Here is a 13197-nt window from a genome sequence, read left to right on the forward strand (position 1 = left end):
CGTCTGGCTGCCAGCCTGGGAACCACCGGCCAGAGTGAGCATTGTAAGTAAGGAGTTTTCAAAGATGACCTTTCAGAACTTTCCGGGACTTTCCCTTTCTTCCTTTTTCCCTACTGCAGAGCTGCAGCCATGCGACTGTTGTGGACAGAGCAGTGACCATCACAGACCTTCGATGAGCTTTTGAGTCAAACACCTGCCAAGAACTATAACACCGTATCAGTGTACTGTAGCCCGTTAATTTAAACTTTCCAGAAAGCTCTGGAAGCTTGTTTAGGCAGAATAGAAAGTGAGTATCACCTGGGGGAGGACTGATTTTCTATTTCTGGTTTGAAAGGAAATACTCGAATGTGTTTTTTAGGCACGTCTGGAAAACAGCACGATCATGCTGAAGCAACTTTTCAGTCTGCCTGTAACTAAAAAATCAAGTTGAAAAAATGCTATAATGAGCACTCATATACCCTTTGTTATAAATTCACCCGTTGTTAACATTTTTTTCTCTCAGCTATCCTTCTAATTTCTCTGCCTATTTGTTTATTGTTTACCTTTGGACTAATTAAGGGCATCTATGCAGAAATTCGGAAGCCATTTAGAAAATCTTTGGGTTTTTCTGTGGTTTGTGGCACTATTAATGAAGCTTATTACCAGGCTGAGAGACAGACAGCTCGCTATGTCTGACCAGGTGGTGAGGCTCGAAAACCCTGAGGAATGATTTTGTCAGGAATTACTGTTATTTAACAAATATTTCAGGATATTTTTTCTTCTACAATAAAATAACAATTAACTTATATATATATACATATACATATATATATATATAGTGTGTGTGTGTGCTCTAGAATGATATGTTGGATCAAACATGGTCTAAACAGGTTAACTAAAAGGTCTGGTTATTTGGAGAAAGGTGAGAGGGAAGTGGAATTTGAGATGTACCAGCATTGAAGGTGTGTCCCGGTTCACTCTTAATTGTTCAGTCTTTTCTCTCTGCCCGTTGCCGTCTTCCAGGGATGTGCAGTCATCTCTGTTTGTTTGGTGCTTTCTCAAGTGGGTCATCCCATTCACTTCCTTCTTGTGCCCTAAAAGCTTTCAGCTGAGGATAGTGGCACCTTTGTTCGGAGTGCCAGGTTACACTCCAGATAAAGGATTGTATTCCCATGCCACCACACTCTACTAATTTCATTGTGTTGGCTATTCTTTTCTGACTTAGGTGACGTCCAGGAAGATGTCTGAAGCTGCAGTTGATTCTGTATTTTTTCTATGAGCTGACCCTAGTGTTCTAAGGTGGCCTGGAAATTAATAATATTGTTTGAAGAGTAAATGCCCTGGGTAGGAGAATGATTTCTTTTTGTATCAAAATTCTTTGGGGGAAAAAAATCTGCAAATGTTTTGTTTTTAAATTTTTTGTCCTCAGTATGTTCAGTCTTTACTGCTTAGGTTAGTGGCCCGTGAACTTGGCCCCTGAAAGCACCAGATCTCTGTATCCTTGTTCTTCTCATGGACTTAACTCCAAAGACACCAGAAGTTCTTTCTCCTGCACTTTTGGAGTCTGTGGGAACGTGGGGCTAGGTGGGTCCAGGCAAGGCAAAGGGTGCTTCCCTGTCACTGCCCTCCTTCCCCTGCTGCAGCCGGCACTGCTCCGTCTTGCCCTTAAAAATCCTACAGTTGCCTGGCCCTGCTCTTTCCAGGAAACTCACCCTTCCTTTCCATTCTCAAGGCTACAGCCTAGTTTAGGACCTTTTTATCTCTTACTTGAACTAGTGCACTAAGGCTTTGTTTGGGTCTCTGTTTTTAGTGTTTCTTGACCCCAGTCTGTTTTGCCCACTATAGTCCGGAGAATTTTCCCCCATTACAACCATCCTCATGTTTCCTCTTGCTCAGAAACCTGCATTAGCTTTGTATTGCTTAAAGTCTAAATGTAACCTTTATTCCAAACTTTCTACATACGACCACATAAAGCTCTTACCCCTGGCTACACGTTCAAATAGCTGGGGAGCTTTTAAAAAAATGCTGGTACCCGGGCTCCACCCCCCCACCCCCCAGTGAAATCCCTTTCTCTGGAATGGGATCTCAGACATTGTTTGGGTTTTGTTTTGGTTTTGGTTTTTCTTTCAATCTGCTCGGAGTCTCAAGTGCAGCCAGGGTTGAAAACCTCTGTACTTGTCATTTATACGTAAGAATTGTGAGCTGTCATGTCTCTGCACATCATAGACATTCAGCAAGTGTTCATTGAACCAAAGTGAACTGTATCATAGATTGCAACCACATTGATCACCTACTGTGTACCGAATGGCCACGTTGTCTTGCCTCTGCACCTGTGCACAGGAAGTCCCAGTGAGTGGATGGGCGGGTGCAGGAAATCAGTCTGCAGAAGCCCTCTTCACACCTGTCTAGCCACAGCAGAGGCACTTTGCACAGGCCAGCTTCAGTGTCTCACTTCACCCTACCTCTGTGGAAGAGACGTGGTATCAAGCCAGCCCGCAAGGAAGCAGAGACTGGGAGGCCAGTGAGAGAAAAGAAGCCAGAGGTGTAGGGAAAGGAATATTGTGAATAAAAGGGACTCAGACCACAAAACCCAAGGACAGACGCTGATATTGAAAGGTTAACAACTGCTCAGTGAAGAGACTGACTTCTGGGCTGCTGAACGCCTTTCCACTCTCCCAGGCCACACAAGTGCCATGCTTGCTGGTCTGGGCTGAGTGAGGAGAGAGAAGCAGTTTCTGGTTGTATCCCAGTTGGCTTCAGAGGCACAGGCCCTCCCAAGTGCCCTGGGCAAGGTGCAGGGCCTGGTGAAGCTGCTTTGCTGGGGGCCAGGCTTGGGCTGTGTTTTTTCAGATGATTACTCTCAGGTACTCCTAGTTCAATGCCACCAGAGGAAGAAGAAACCACTGAAGCCTTTATAATGCTCTCTTGGGTACCAGATACCTTAAAAGGCAGCACGGAAGAAGCATCCCCTAGTGGGGCCCGTGTCATGGTGGATATTTGTTGCAAGAGAGGCAAGGGTTTCAACTTTCGTTTGGCACCCCAGAATTTAAAGTCATAATGCCTGTCCCCTTTGACTGTTGATCACATCTGGGTTTCATTTACCCTAGTAGAAGGAGAAACTTTTCATGTGGGGATTAACAGGAATGGAGACGGCTAAGAGCAAAGCTTTACCGACTTGAAGACTCAGTGAATCCTGCAACTTTGGTCTGTTTCGCATGGACTTTGAGACCAGTTTTAGGACCAGACCAGGTGTCGTTCCCTAGAAAACAGTCTGTCAGTTGGTATTGTTCCTCCCTACCCATCTCTGCCATATTTCAGTGTGTTAACCCCACCTGGATTTGGAGACAGGTTTGTTCAAGGATCTTTCAGACCTGTGAGCCCAGAGTGGAACTTCAGAGGCAAGGCTCTTCTTGTGAGGAGCTTTGCTTGGGGCACAGAGAAGGCCTGTTGGATCAGGACCACTGGAACATTCTCCTCTTGAAAGGAAGTGCCAGGTTGAACATTTAAGACTTTGCTTCTGGGTCCAGCTGTTCATTCACCAGCAAGTCAGCACCCCAGACTTCTTTAAATCTATAAAATGGGACCAGCCTAATATGCCTACCTCAAATGAGGACAGAATGAACTCCATGTGCAACTCAGAGCTATAAGATGCTGTCAATACTTCAAGTACTTGTTATTTATATCTTTGAAAATGTTAGAGTTGAGGTGCCTTTGCTTCCACCTACCCCACCTCTGCCCCATCCAACTTCCAGCTAGAGCTTCACATCCTCAATCACTGACTGGGCCCCAGCTCCAGATATCTTTTCTGGTCTGCCCTGATCTTCTGAGCTGAGAAACTGAGAGCCTCAAGAGCCAGAAGAAACATTCCAAATTTCTACTCATTTTCCCTAAGACCCAGAGCAGAGCCAGGACCTAAAGAGAGTTCACAGTCTCTCTCACCATCAGGTCCCTCCTACTCTTGTTTGAACCTCCCACTTTTGTTTTCCAACTACTTCTTGAGGTGAAAGAAGAGGAAGAGAACTTTGATCCTCTTCACAGAAGTCTTCACTCCTTCCTCCAGGGTTGAATAGTTTGTTAACCTTTGCCTACTTGGGGTTGGAAGCAGGGCCTTACACTTACAGGATATGCCCAGAATCGTTCATTGTGCCTGTTGGATCCAGAATCCAGCCAAGTCGCACCAAATAACCATGGGCTTTCGTGTCCTTTGGTGATTAATCCTGCTTTCCTTTGGGCTTGGTTCAAGTTCTGCCTCCTTCAGTGTCTTCTCAAACTGGTCAGTTTACTCTGAGGGCTTCCTTCTTTGAACTCCAGTGGCATTTATAGCCTGTTTCCCACAAGTTGGAATGTGGTTTTTTGGCTGGTTTTTGTAGTGTTTTCTTATTGTCTTCTGTGAGTCGTGTCTCTGAACGTTATGTACACTCATGTCATGTAAAGGTAGGGACCATGTTTGCTTTCTAGCACTGTGTTGAGCCTTTCAGTCAGCATGGTACTTCCTTCCTTGTTTTCGCTCAGCCCTTCCTTGGAATAGTGTCCTTAGAAGCCAGCTGGGCCTGTGCCCTAACCTCCACCTTGTGAGAATGCCTTGACTCAGACATTGTGTCCTGGGCCTCAGCTGCCACCCCAGTGTCACCTTGTGCCAGAGGTCTGAATACAAGCAAGAGCAGAGGGAGCCAGCAGTTGAGCCCTGCTTCCGGTTGCCAGGACAGATGGTTGTCAGGAGGGGAAGATGTGCCCACAATAATGGCTGAAAGGAGAGGTCCAAGAGGTGGGAGGAAACCAAGAGACAGTGGTTACAAGATAAGTTACCACTCTCTTTGTCACAGAAACCAAGGAAAGCAACAATTTTTAAAAGGGGGAGATGAATGGTACCAAATGGTTCAGGAGAGGTTTTCTGGACTAAGGACCAAGATGAGCCCATGGGATCTGGCAGTTAGCAGAGGTCTTCCCTGACAGCCCCATCTAAAACACGCCCAGCCCGTCACTCTACCACATCTCCTTCTTTACTGTGTACAGCACTGTCATTCATTAGCTAGAGTCGTCCTGTTCATTTCTAGCTTATATATCTAACGTATATTCTGAAAACAGCAACTTTTGTCTTGTTCACACTTGTATTCTCAGCTCCCAGAATAGTGCCTGACACTCAGTAAGATAGGAATAAATGCACAGACTTATCCAAAGTTTGATTAATGATTTTAAAGATTGTATAATTTTAAAATTAACAAACTAATCATAGGAGGTTACTTCTTAGAACATATAAGAAAGAAAGCATGTAAGAAAATTAAAACTACATATGTAGCCATTTGTCTTTATTTAGAGATGAATGCTACTGCAGTGTCACAAATTAAAGCTTCGAGACTGTCTACGAATTGTACACAGAAAGAAATTTAGAACCTTAAATGCTTTAATTATTTAATAAGAAGGAGTCAAAAGATATGAATTAAATATTTGGATCAAATTAAAAAAAAGCATAACAGAATATGCTAGGAAAGCCAGAAGGAAAGAAAGAAATATTGAAGCAGATATTGCTGAATTTGAAAATAGGAGATTTGGTAGATAAATTCATAATGTCTTTCTTTGAAAAAAACAATAAAGTAGTCAAAGAGGAAAAAATATACAAAAAATTAGAAACAAACCAAGGGGTACAACAGAAAGCCTTACATGTAACTAACTAGGCTAATGAACTTGCTTCTCAATGAAATATATGATTTTCTAGTAAAAAAAATTATACATGTGAATGAAATCAAAATTTGTCTTAAGTGGAAGACTTGAAAGACCAACAGTCAATGAAGAAATGGGAAAACATGTGCAGTATTATCTCCAGATGCTTTTATGAATGAGTTCTTTCAAACTTGCAACTCTCATGCCATTTTTTAATTGTGGTAAGAAAATCACATAATATAAAATTTGCCTTCTTAACCATTTTTAAGTATACAATTCAGTAGTGTTAAGTGTACTCACATTGTGGAGAAACATATCTCCAGAACTTTTTCATCTTCCAAAACTGAAACTCTGCACCCATTAAACCACAACTCCCCTTTCCCCGCTTCCCCCAGCCCCTGGCAACCACCCTTCTATTTTCTGTCTCAATGAATTTGACTTCTTTAGATACCTCATGTAAGTGGAATCATTTTGTCTTTTTGTGACTGGCTTATTTACTTCACTTAGCATAATGTACTCAAGTCTCATCTATGCTGTAGCATGTGTCAAAACTTCCTTCCTTTTAAAGGCTGAATAATATTCCGTTGTATGTATATACCACATTTTGTTTATCCATTAATCTGCCGATTGACACTTGGGTTGCCTCTCTTGGCTATTGTGAATAGTACTTGCGTGGACATGAGTATATAAATATCTCTTGCTGTTTTAAGTGTCGTAGAGCACAGGGAAATAAGAAAACCAACATAGTTCGTTTTTGTGAACACAACTCACTAAATTATATTCACATACATTTCACGCCAATCTCCAATACAGATACAAATTTCCTAAATAAAAGCGTTAACAAATTCGTCAACATAGTGGAGGAATAATGTGTCATGACTGCCAGCGTTTATTGCACATCCCCGTTTAGAACCTGTCCTTGACCCCCTAGCTAGTAAGTGGTGGGCTGGGACGGCAGCCCAGGTCTGCCCAACCCTATAGCCCATGATGCATCTGGCGAGTTTGTTGAGAAGGTAATGTTGGCCCAATAAAAGAAATCCACTAATATAATGTATCACAGAAGTAGGTCAAAAGGGGAAAAAAAAAAGACCCAGGGCGCTCTCAGAGAATAAGAAAAGCATTTGAAGATGAGAATCAACATTTATTCTTTATTTTTAAAGCTCCTTTAATAGATTAGGAAAGAAAGAAGCTTCATTGTCATGATAAAATATGTCTTCTGAAACGATACCCAGCATCATTCTTAATAAAGAAATACTATTGGCAGAAACAAGACAGACCCATTTTAAATACTATTATGTAACAGTGTCCTGAAAGGATAACCTAGCCAATGTACTGAAGCAGGATAAAGAGTTTACTATCGGAAAGGAGACAGAGATTTTGGCTGAAAACTGAAGTATCTACCTAAAAACCTGAAGATAATCCTGAAAAAACGGTTAGACCTAATAAGAGAGAGCAGCACATTTGCCCACTAAAAGATAAATGTAAAACGCCTAAAACAGCTTTCCAATACAGGCAATAGCCAGTTGTGATTGGGGATGCTGGTGGAGAATCTCAGTTACCCTAGCAACCAAAACTATAAAGCACCTTGAATAAAATTAACAGGAAGTGTGCAGGACTTACATAAAGAAAACTCAGCTTTACAGAGGGATATGAAGAAAATAAATGCAAAGACAGGTAGGCTGTATTCCATGAGGGGAAGACTTAATACTTCAAAGATGCTAACTCTCCTTTAATTAATCCGTAGATTTAAATGCACGTCTATAAAAATTTCATTTTTTTAACTTGAAAAGAGCATTCTAAAATTAATCTGGAATAAGTGAAATAACCATTTTTAAAAATGGAAAGAAGAATGTTAGAAATTTTATTACCAGATAACTTACTATAAACTTATAAGTTAAAATAATAGTGTACAGGTAGAGGACTAGATTAGGAATTAGCAAGCTTGATTGTTCAAGGAGGCAAGGCAGTGCTGTAGACAGCACGGACCGTGTTCTGCGGCAGTTGTGCTTGGTACGATGCCGCTGGCTTTTTTTAAGGCAAAGTGAGGCGAAGAGAGGAGACTGAGGGGTAGGAAAGCTAACTACAGGGACTGGCTGAGGAATACCTAAGAATAGTCTTACTACCTTTAGTCTAGGTGATGTTTCCACTTCTCTCATCCACCAATAACCCATTACTTTTCCAACACAAGTAACATCCTACTTTCCCCCTCAGGCCCAGGAAAAGGACAGAAATAACCCTTGGGCCACTGCGGGAGTTCTTTTTTGGAGGTGCCGAAGGCCACAGAACTCCAAATGAGTGGTGTCACACTTCCAAACCCACACCCAACCCCAGGGCAATACCACCTTCCTAAAATATATACAGATACATGTCTTCATAAAACTGTGAGAAAGAAATACAACATTTTGAAATTAATTTTCTGTAGGTGATTGATAGAATGATGGCATGATTGCTCTTGCTTTCCCCTCTATACTTTTCTGAATTTTCCAAATATTCTACAGAGAACATTGCTTTCTTTCATAATGGAGCAAAAAGGACAATACCTACTATTTTCAGAAACCAAAGCTCCACTGCCCCTTCAGTGTGGGAATCCAGCCAAGACCTTATTCTTGAACAGCATCAGTGAAAGGGCCTTAGGAACACTCTTGGGCACAGCAGCAAAGGCTTGTCATATATGGAAAGCTTCCACGAGGATGACCTCACCCCTGGAGCCTGTTCAACATAAACTCTGCTGCAAGGGCTAGCGGAGAGCTTTGGGCAAAACCTGGAGGGTGGAAAGCCGAGAGAATTGACCTAAAGAAGACAGACACTCTGGGCTGTGGCCTGAAGCGCTCCTGTGTGCCCATCGGGGCTTGTTAGCAGACCTCTGTGCTTAGTTCCTAGGGGAGGGTTCCTTCTCCCCATCTCACCTCCTCCAAGAAAGAGCTCCCACAGCGGCCCAAGGGTGATTCCTAGCTTTTTTCCTGGGCCTGAGTGAGAATGTAGGATGTTACTCGTGTTGAGTAAACAGTGATGGGTTATCAGTGGGTGAAAGAAGTGAAAACATCACCTCAAGGAAGACTATTTTTAAATTTTCCTCAATTATCCCCTGCAGTTAGGTTCCCTACGCCTCTGTCTCCTGTCTTCATTTCACTTTGCCTTAAGAAAGCCAATTCCAAATACCAACGCACAATTCCATCAAAGTCCGGTTCCTACCATGCATAGCACTGACCCCCTTCCCACCTTGGACAGCGCTTGACCCCCTGCCCTCCCTACTTAAGCATCTGTGTCTATAACTTCTTTCACCCAGCTTCACATTCTACCCCTTTCCCCTGGCTTAGGAGTTTTACGCTATTTTTCTTTGAACCATGGTAGACTCAGGATAGGATCACACAGATACTTTAGTTTCCAGTCCCTGTGTTGCTCTGTAAGCACACAGCCTCCTATACGGCCTTTGGGGCTTCAGTGTGGTCTAGGAAGAGGCCATGTGATGAGAACAGAATTCTGTGCTGCTTTGAATTCTTTTCATTGTACTGACAGAAAATTCAATTCAGACTGTTCAGGCACAGCGTCATCAGGGCACTCATTTTGTGTTCATCTCTTGGCTCTTACGTACTCAGTGTTCATTCAGTTAGGTTTTTCCAGTATGGTAGCTTTGACAGCTATAGGTTTATATCCTATCATCTTGGTAAATCCAGCAGGAAAAAGAGAACTTCTGTGTCCAACAGTTCCAACAAGTCCTGGAACTGAGTCATTGGGTTATGACTTTGGTCATGACTTCATCCTCATACCCATCACTGTGCCCCAGGGGATGGGATGCTCTTATTGGCCAGACCTGGGCTGTGTGTCCAAACCCATCTGAACCACATGCACTGGGTGTGGGGGAACATTCATTCTGCAAAGGAAAGTCATGATAGCATTAAGGGAAGAATGGTTGCTGGGCAGCAAAAGCAACAGATACCTATGATATGTGCCCAGGAGAAAAAGCTAGGGCCTGCCATCACCACTGTGGGCAAAAAGACCCAAGATGAGCAAGCTAATGAAATACAAATGGAAACACCAGTGCTGCTGGCTTTAGATAAAAGCAGCTGGACTATGGGTTAGTAACCCTTTCACTCCCCAAAAGGTGGGTCACACTTTCAGGCCATGGATAATTCTTCTATTTAATTTGCATTTATTGAGCACCTACTGTGTGCAGAGCCCTCTTCAAAATACACAGGAAGTAAATCCTATACTCTCTGTCTCCAAGGAGGAAATAATGGAGTAAGAAAAAGAAACCATACTCCCGTGAAATAGCACAAGAGCAATTTCTTCGTAATAGATGACTGTACACAGAATGAGCACCAGCTCTATGCAGGAGTATTGAAGGAACCCAAGTGAGGGAGAAACCCAAGTTTTCATCTTAATTTATACTCTATTTATAATAGTTCTTTTTTTTTGTATTTCACTTTTAATTCTTTCAACAAATATTTACTGTGTGCCTTCTAAGTGCCAAGCCCCATGTTATACTCCAGACACCTAGTTAGAAAGGTTTTCCAGGATGTGTAAAATATTTCAAAGAGAAAATAAATTGAACATAAGGACAAAGAAATATAGACTACAAGGCTACAGCAAAGTGGATCCAGTAATAGAGCAAAAAAAGCAAAACATAATCACTTACGTTCCCACCATGGGTAGGCCACGTGATGTGTAATGTCATAAATAATGTAAACACCTGTATATAAACCCAAACGGCGCACAGAGGGTTCCGTTCTTCCATATAAAGATGGCCTCTCTCTGACGCACAAGAGTTAGTAAAAGTAATTCTACTGGAACGCGGAGGGTGGGGGCAGGTCGTGTAGTTCAGCTCAGATGCCTAGCTGTCTGTTAATCAGCTTAACCTACGGATGTATTTTGTCATATCTGGACTCAGATGGACTGCATGGATTCTAAACAACTCCAGGTTTCTCTTTGGTGACATTTTAGTTAATATGTGGTGACAGTGAACTTGGAATTGTGATCTTTGGCAAGTGCCTGGAAATCAGCTGCCGTTCTTTTTTTTAATGGTGGGGAGGTAATTAGGTTTTTATTTATTTACTTATTTATTATTTTAGTGGAGGTGCTGGGGATTGAACCCACGACCTTGTGCATGCTAAGTACACGCTCTACCACTGAGCTATGCTCTCCCCCTGCTTAGCTGCCATTCTTCACTGGGGGCTAAGTAAGACAGTTTTTGTTTTGTTTTAATAGAGCTCATCAAGGTGGAGTAAGAGAGCCCGCCGCCCACTTAGCACATCGATTCCCACTTTACAGCAGAAAAGAGACTTGCAGTAACCACAAAGGGCTTCTGTACAGCAAATTTGGAGAATCACACTTGGACAATGCGGTTGTCTCCTCATTTATGAACTTGGCAATAACATGGGACTACTTACCCAGGAAATAGCCTTAGTGTTAGATATTTTGATCTGTAGCCCTTCTTTCTGTTGCAATTAGCTGGTAGGGTCTGTTGCATATACAGACCATTCCTTGTCCAGGAAAATAAAGCCATGTATCATCAGAGTGAAAAAGAATGTCTCCTTTTCCTTTTTTTTTTTATAGCAAGAAGCTATGCAACTAACTCATCCAAAGATAGTATCAGATTTTTTTTGAATAAGTGGAAAAATACTAGTGTCAGAACTCAGCCTGGATCAGCCCTCAGGAAAGTTGTTCCCCCTCGTTCTGGCCCGTGAAGCAGGATAGCAGTGGCGAATCAATTTGTCTGTGGCCTAGACTGAGGAAAGATCAATAAAAGTTGCAGGCAGTTTGATAATATTCCTGCCACTGTAGGCAAACATTATAGCAGTGGCCGGTGGTGGAATTACTGCTTAAAGACCAGATGGTTCCGTATGTCAAATGCTGATCTGAGAATCCTGGATTGACATGAATTGTTAAGGAGCTGGCATAGAGTTTGGGTTAAAAAATGGACTTTTAATTTGAGCTAGGAGAGGCACAAGTTGTCCTTACTCAAGGAAAAGAACCTGGACTCTGGGTCTAGTTAGACAGAACTAAGTCCGAGGAGTAAAATAGTGAATAATAAACACAATTAATAAATAAAACTGGGGTTTGGAGCCCATCATTCAGAAGGACCATTAAGAACTCAAGGCAAAAAGTCCCTATGGATGCTCTACTTAAGCTCAAGTTTTACTGTTGTCTGGGCAACGGAGAACCATAACTGGGCTCCAGTCAGAGACTGGCCTCATGTTTATAAAAACTGGGGCTGTTGATCTTGTTTCAAGAGAGCCAAGGAAGTGAACTTCCTAGGTGTTACTCAGCATTTGGTCCCATGCAAGCTCACTTCCCAGGATAACCGCTCAAAAGCCTCTTCCAGAGTCTGCCCTTGTTGCCAGATTCCATTCTCACCACAAGATATTATTGAACTAAAATATTTCCCCAGTTTTATTGCAATATAATTGACAGACAGCAATATATGTTTAAGGTATTAAACATAATGATTCAACTTACATACATGAAATGACGACCACAGTAGGTTTAGCGAACATCCATCATCTCATATAGAAACAACATTAAGGAAACAGAAAAGGCAGCCAAGATAGCTCACTTGGGAGAGTGTTAGATTGAAGAAATGTTTTTTAAAAAATGTATTTTTCCCTTGTGATGAGAACTCTTAGGAGTTACTTAGGAGAGTTGTTACTCTCCTAACAACTTTCATTTGTAACGTACAGCAGTGTTCATTAGCATGTTGTACATTGCATCCCTAGTACTTACTTAAAACTGGAAGTCTGTACCTTTCGATCACCTTTATTCAATTCCCCCTCCCTCACCTCTGGTAACCTCTGATCTCTTTTTCCATGAGTTTGTTTATTTGTTTTTGAAGTATAATTGAGCTGCACTATGTTAGTTCCTGGTACACAACGGAGTGATCTGATATTTCTGTGCATCTCAAAATGAACCTCATGGTAAGTCTAGTGGTCACCTGTCAACATATGATGACGTTACATGATCATTGACTGTTTTCCCCACATGGTGTATTTCATACCTGTGATACTTGTTTTGTAACTGAAAATGTGTACCTCTTCATCTCCCTCACCTATATCTCTCCTCCCCTCCCACTGGGGTAAAATATTTTTAAGACAGTGAAAAATGTATCCTACACCTTAACTTTTATGAGGTCCTGAGTGGCTTTCCTAATTCGGTTTTTCACAACTTCTCCATGAAAGGTTATTCTGGCTACCCAAGACTTCTTTAACCAAAGGCAGGAGATGTAGGAGCTGTATTTGTGGTACCATTTTGAAAATTAAGACTGATGGGTTCTAAATTATTTGCATTATGTTGTTACGGGAGAACCTCCCTTTCAGAACGCTATACGTGATGCTTGCACTTGTTCTCAGCTAGTACCAAATTGCAAATATATTTTTTGCCCTCAGCCCTAGGGGAGGGCGTTGAACTGAGGTTAAGAGCCGGCTCCAAAGCTAAATTGATCTGGGATGGATTCCTGGCTTCCTCACTTACTGCCCAAGTCACTTCAGTAAGTGCCTTACCCTCCCCTGCTTCAAAGTCCTCAGCTCTATAAAATGGGAAAAATACATTTAAATGTAGGAATGCACA

At 42.1% G+C, this 13197-nt stretch overlaps 1 protein-coding gene across 2 annotated transcripts in view; it reads left to right on the forward strand.

The window, feature by feature from the left end:
• The window catches only part of LOC140685444 (STAM-binding protein-like), a 32095-nt gene extending 20943 nt beyond the window's left edge, over window positions 1-11152 (forward strand). Inside the window, exons 10-11 of one of the 2 annotated variants that reach the window (XR_012058874.1) lie at window positions 120-286; window positions 10843-11152. Coding sequence is in view for 1 of the 2 variants with exons in the window: in XM_072937472.1 (XP_072793573.1) it covers window positions 120-176 (57 nt within the window). In the remaining variant the exon portion in view is untranslated. Of the gene's footprint in view, window positions 1-119; window positions 6491-10842 lie in introns of those variants that run through there. The other variant, XM_072937472.1, reaches the window with a different exon arrangement.
• Window positions 11153-13197: the final 2045 nt, after the last annotated feature.

The sequence above is a fragment of the Vicugna pacos genome, chromosome 15, assembly GCF_048564905.1.
Source record: "Vicugna pacos chromosome 15, VicPac4, whole genome shotgun sequence".
Taxonomy (NCBI): Eukaryota; Metazoa; Chordata; class Mammalia; order Artiodactyla; family Camelidae; genus Vicugna; species Vicugna pacos.